A 6,371-nucleotide genomic window follows, 5' to 3' on the forward strand; every position below is an offset into this window, starting at 1 on the left:
AGGCCATATCTTTTGACTTTTTTTTTTTTTTTTTATTAAATCCATTATTCATATTTTATAAAACACTAATTATTTGGTAAACCTACATGCATAATAATTTAAAACTGATTTATGTATCATTTTTAATGTTTATAGTGTATTAGTTTATAGCATAATGGTTTTCTAATATCTCATACAAGAACAGAATGTTGGTGAATCTTTGTAAACAAATAGAACCATTAATCAAATGCAAAAACATGGCAACAAAGAGCAACCCCTTCCACACACACACTCAGAGCCTGCGATGTTTTGGCTCCAGCTGTGGCTTGCGTCAGCGTGACGTCACGATCCTCATAATGCTCGAGCTGCGCAACATTGGAGAGGCAGTGCTACAAACCCATGCGAGTCTGACGAACACCTGCGCGAGATCAACACGGGTATAAAGGATGCACCAGTCCCTTCTTACTTTCGGTCTCCAGTGTGTTTTTTAAAGCGTGCCAGTCAGTCAGAGTGACTGAAATGTGGAGCGTGCGTTGAACTGGATAGGGGCGTTTGAGTTTCATTCCTTTGAGATCTGGACGCGTTTCTGCGAAAAATAATGAATGACATAAAAGTTGCAGTTCTTGGATCCGATGGTGTGGGGAAATCAGGTAAATTTATCATTTGTATTTAATTAAATGCTTAATTTATCATCTTCATTAAATAGACTTGTTTCGTTTTTTTATCAATGTAAAAAAAAAATATTGTTGTTTTTATGCAATGCAAGTTTGAATTTGTTTTACAAAAATATGTAAAATGTTTTTATATACACATATATATATACACAAACACACATACTGTACATGTGCATATGTGTGTGTTTTGTATGTTTCATCTTTTGTACTCCTCTTCACATCCACAGCACTTATTGTTCGATTTTTAACCAGGCGATTCATTGGAGAGTATGCATCATCATCAGGTATGTGTGATACTGTTTTCAGATTGCATTTTTTCCTATTGTTTATGGGGGTGCATTTGGTTTGGAGAAGTGTACAGAACATAAGAGGTATAGGCTGGAATCTTTTTTGCGTCTGATGTGATCTGTTCTTGCCTTTACAGAATGCATTTACAGAAAGCGCATGTCTATTGATGGAAGACAGCTCAATCTTGAACTTTATGACCCCTGTTCTCAGGTATGTGGACATCTAACTGTAACTAGCTGGAGTAATCCAGGCAAAAACCAATAGTGTGCTACTGCATATTCCAGTGACATAACAGATCTTTCTTTAAGATCACTTAACCTTTGCCTGTTTGAACAGGTAGACTGAATTTCATTGTAAGCTAAGAAAAACATTGTATGGATTGTAATGTATCGCCTCATCTTGTACACTTTACTAGTCTTGACTTTTCCCAGAGACATGGCATCATCAAAAACTTTTAGTATGTATCCTGTAGAAAGCAAGTGTTGTCTTCCTTGCATTAATGCGTATTGCAGAGGGTTTTGCTGCTTATGAAATCTTTCCACAAGCTCCAGACAAAACCAGCAGCATATAATACACCAAACAGCTCTGCTCACTGTACGCTTATATTATTCTTTGGAAATAAACCTTATATAACCACACAAGAGTGATTTAATATGAGAGGAAGCTTTGTCCTCTTGAGCTTTATATATATCTATATTATTAATGTGGTAAAAAATGAGGTAAATACAGTCTAGGAGGAAGACTGTGTTTTCCTCTTTGATAAAATCCAATTATTTAATCAGTCTGGTTGCCCATTATGTGATTGGATGCCATCTGTGCATCTTGGGGGTCCAGTCGATTATCCTGTTTTTCCTCACACAATCCCATTTTGTGTAATCAGTGATGTTTAGTTAGTTAAATGAATATTGCTGTTGTAAATAGTTTTACACAAAATGTTAGTAAGTGGGTTTTCCACACTAAAATCAAGTATACCAGTGAAGTCTTGTGGTTATACTACTGAAATAGTGAGTATTTTAACGTTTACAGATTGGCCCTGTTCACTTTCATGAACTCCAGTACTCCAGATTTTTGCATTTAAACTTTAGTGGTAATGTTCCTTTAAATACATAATGCATGTGTGTATTTTTTGCAGCCGTGCGAGGGGAAATCCACTCTCAATGAGCAGATCCACTGGGCTGATGGTTTCGTGGTCATTTACGACATCAGCGATCGTTCCTCCTTCCTCACGGCCAAAGCCATAGTGCACCTGATCCGAGAGCTTCACCTGGGTGGGACTAAAAGGTAACGGTTCTCTAAGTTCACAACAACATCCTCTGGCAGCAGAAGATGTGCCTATTTCTGTCCATATACTGTATGATTGTTGCTCTTATGTGGGTGTATAATTCACCAGCTTGGGTTTGCATTGAGGAGGATTGTTGAATTGACTATGTGGGTGGTGTTGATGGGTGGATGAGCTGGTGACTCAATGAAAAATATCTATTTTTAGTTTATCCTTGGCTATTGAGAATTTTTCAGTGATGAAGTAGATGCACTGGACAACTCACTTTATAACAGAAATGGGTGGAATACTGAATGGGCTTGTGTTTTCAATTAAGATGTGTTCAATTCATAATTCAGGTTGAATCGTTTTTTCGTCATTTAAATGAATTGCGATTTTAGACTTTTCCTGCTTTTTCTTTTACTTTGGTTATAGTGAATTAATTTAAGAAGAGCTAAACGCATGGAGAAACATCAGCCAATCAAATTAAACTTCTCTTAAAGTCAGCATGAAACAGAAGTTGCGATAGTCTTTTCTTCCCTATTGTGACATATATATCCGAGTGAAACGGCTTATCGAACAAGAAACAATGTTGGGCGCGACTTGATTTTGTCCTTCAGGAATTGATTGGATCGTTGGATGATTGTGGTTTGCTATTGGTCGATCTCATGTGAGTGACAGGTTGTCCCGCCCTCGCGCCGGTAAACACATCATCAGAGAAGAGAAGAGATCTCACTGCAACAGGGAGGGGAGGTTTATTTTAATTAAAGATTATGAGGGCGCATGAATAAAAAATAAAAATAAAAAAAATAAAAAGATGTGCATGGATAAATCACTTATAATAACACTGCAATATTCCATAATAAAATAAATAAGAATTATCAATTTTGATTTCATGGTGACTCGTCTAATTAAAAGAAAAATGATGTTGTGTTCTGAATTTGGTGGCTTTTTAAGAGAAATTTAAACATCCCATATGCAAGTGTAGTTGATAAAGTTGGCAAACTGTAGCGGACAATGAAACATCCTAAGTATTGTTGTTACTCCTCTGACCCCAGGGACACGGACTCTGTGATCTTCCTGGTTGGAAATAAGCAGGACTTGTGCCACATGCGTGAGGTGGACCGGGAGGAAGGCCAGAGGCTGGCGTCAGAGGGCCGATGCCAGTTTTACGAGCTGTCCGCTGCGGAGCACTACCAGGAAGTGGTGCTCATGTTCTCAAAGATCGTGCGCAATGCCAGTCTGGGAGGCAAAGCCAAGGAGCGCCGCCGTCGCCCCAGCGGATCAAAGTCCATGGCCAAACTCATCAACAACGTCTTCGGAAAACGGCGGAAATCTGTTTAAGAACGAACTTGGACAATTGTTGCAGGACTGAGAGATGAGATGCATCAAACTTGTTTAGATAGTTCCTCACCGCTTATTGTCTTGGCCACACAGTCATTACCGGGTGCATCTCACAAAACACATCTAGAACATGGACACATTTTACCCTAAAGTCAAACTAAAACAAATTGTTTCCTTGCTTAAAGAAAATGAAGCCTGATAATTGTGATTTTTGCATTGCAACAATATTTTCATGACAATTAAGCACAATTACCTCATAAATTCTCATTACCGTAATTTCTCATTGTGGTAATGAGAAAATGTGCTGAGTTGTCACAAAATAAATCGTCACAATGCAAAACATTTAAAATAGGCTTAATTTTATTTATGCAAAATATAATAACCTATTTTTTTACGTCTGTGTACATTTGCACATCTCTGTTCTTTGCCTTAAATGTTTCTTTAATCACTTCTTTTGATGTTTAAGCAGCAGATTAAAAAAAAAAAAAAAACACTAACTCTGAAGTTGTGAAATATTGTTAGCTTGCTATGTAGTTATTGATAAAATGTTTAATGTATGATGCCAGCAATGACTGACTAATGGTGTAGTTTATGGATTTTGAAATCTCTTTAAATTCATGAAAAATATAAACATCTGTGCATCAAAATGATGTGACCGCACTGACCAAGCATCTTTTCATCTTCTAGGAATTCACATCTAAATGTATTTGTTTCCACAAAATTGGGAAACAACTGACCTATGTCCAGAGCATAAGTGATAGGTATGCAGTATTGAATACTTTAGCAAACATGCTCACCAGAAATAACATTATCTTGAATGTTGTGCAACTGATTTGCTTCAGGTAGCAAGTTTGCATGTTACAGTCAGGAGATAATGTAGAACAGACTCCGATTTTGGAAAGGCATCAAAAAAATAAGGGATGAGTCACTATTTTTTCTAATTTGTACTACAAATTACCAGATACATAGTACATGCAGTATTGTGCAAAATACAAATTACTTTCAATGTCCTAAATAACATGTGTATAGTATGCACTATGTAGCCTACTATTTACTAATACTATTAAAAGTGTTTAAAAAGTAAACAGATGCTATTAAAGATCAATTGATGTTGCTTGTGGTTCATTCCTCCTCACACTGGCGATGGAAGGTCAAGTCGGATGCATTGCATTGTGGGATCCAGTATTCTATGCAGTGTGCTTTGGTTGCGTACTATGGTATGTTTGTCAAAAGGTGGTTATTCCACGCACACAAAAATGTTGCATATTGTACACTGAAAACACTCTACAGAAACATACAGGTAGTAGGCTACTATTAAGACATACTACAAAATACAATGTGATGAGTATGATGTAGTGCATACTATGTATTCTATTGGTTGTTAATTAAGTAAAAACCAGCCAGAACAACCGCATATCAACATCCTGTCATCACACAACATGATTTTTCTACAGAAAAAAAAATATTTCAAGCATTGTTCTGAAGGTACCATTACAAAAAAGAAATTTATTCAAGTGTGCTGTTAGTTTACATCTTTTAAACAAAAAAAAAAAGTATACTTTCAGTCTACTTTTTATGTACTTCTCAGAAATATCCCTAAAATTACACTAAAGTATACTTGACTTATAGCTCATTTATTAGTATATGAAAATACACTTTGAAGTAAACTCAGTAAATTGCGACAAGTACAAGAACTTCTGTCAATATAAGTATTTAACTAGTAAATTATCAGCATACAAATAAGTTCACTTCTATAGTTGCAGTACGAAAAACGTAGTTGTAAACTAGTTGTGTACACAGTTTACTACTGTTACACATAAAAGTATACTTTATACACTAAAAAGAGGGCCATTTTAGCTCCAAGTACACATACAAGTATACTACAAGTACATAGATATTAATATACTTGCTACTTAAAGTATACTTAAAAAATATACTTGGCATTTACTTAAGTATACTTAATAAAATAACCTTGAAGTATACTTATTTTTGTAAGGGCTATTTGAGCAAACAGATGAGACAAATTCTCATTCTTTTGGCAACCGACAAGGCAAAAGAAAAGCTATCATGCTTTTTCGTTGACCTTTCGGACGTCTGGCCAACATCCAACAAGACAGTTTCCTACATCAGCAGGTAATGCTGCGTAATATTTAAGTCAGGATAAGTGTGGATTGGGTCTCTGTAGTTTTCATACCTGCAGGAGCTAGCGAAGACGAGAAACCTCTATCAACATAAGGGAGAGGAGCAGATGGCTGTTTGTGCAGCATCGATTCAAAGGGAGATATGAAACACAAAGTTTTTGCTTATGAGGGTCTTGTCATCACGTATTGATTCCTGGATAAACACTCAAACAGCTAAACGTGCTGGGAATTTCACTTTTAAGTCATGCTTTGTGAACTCCCCCGTCGTCTAACTAATATGCCTAAACATGTATTTTTCGCTTACCGTTATAGGTAGGACGGAATTTGTTGTTACAGTTTGCATTACACTTGTGGTGTTTTAAAAGAAGTGTGTAAGTTTAGCACCTCTAGTGATGACAAATGGAATTGCAATCTGTTTGTTTGAGTGGCTCAGTTGGGCCCAACATAATAACATTGGCAATGGCGCGAGTTGGGATGAGGCAGCCTGTTTGTCCAAACAAAGGAGGATAGGTTTGACAGCCGTCTTTATTTTCATTATTCTGTTTGCTGAAGCTAGTTGAACAGAAATACATGACTTTAAGTCAGCATGAAACAAGTTTTATTGTTTTATTTTATTTTTAGTGAAATGGCTTCTCGAACAAGAAAAAAAATTAATTTTGTCCATCGGGAATTGATTGGAATCGTTGT

At 36.3% G+C, this 6,371-nt stretch overlaps 1 protein-coding gene across 1 annotated transcript; it reads left to right on the forward strand.

The window, feature by feature from the left end:
• The first annotated feature begins 341 nt into the window (after positions 1 to 341).
• rergla (RERG/RAS-like a) lies at positions 342 to 4,657 on the forward strand. Its single transcript, XM_079869784.1, has 5 exons — positions 342 to 629; positions 881 to 937; positions 1,078 to 1,151; positions 2,074 to 2,222; positions 3,258 to 4,657. The coding sequence occupies exons 1-5, from the start codon at positions 578 to 580 to the stop codon at positions 3,541 to 3,543; spliced, it is 618 nt and encodes a 205-aa protein (XP_079725910.1). The 5' UTR covers positions 342 to 577; the 3' UTR covers positions 3,544 to 4,657.
• Positions 4,658 to 6,371: the final 1,714 nt, after the last annotated feature.

This window comes from Squalius cephalus, assembly GCF_949319135.1.
Source record: "Squalius cephalus genome assembly, chromosome: 4".
Lineage (NCBI taxonomy): Eukaryota > Metazoa > Chordata > Actinopteri > Cypriniformes > Leuciscidae > Squalius > Squalius cephalus.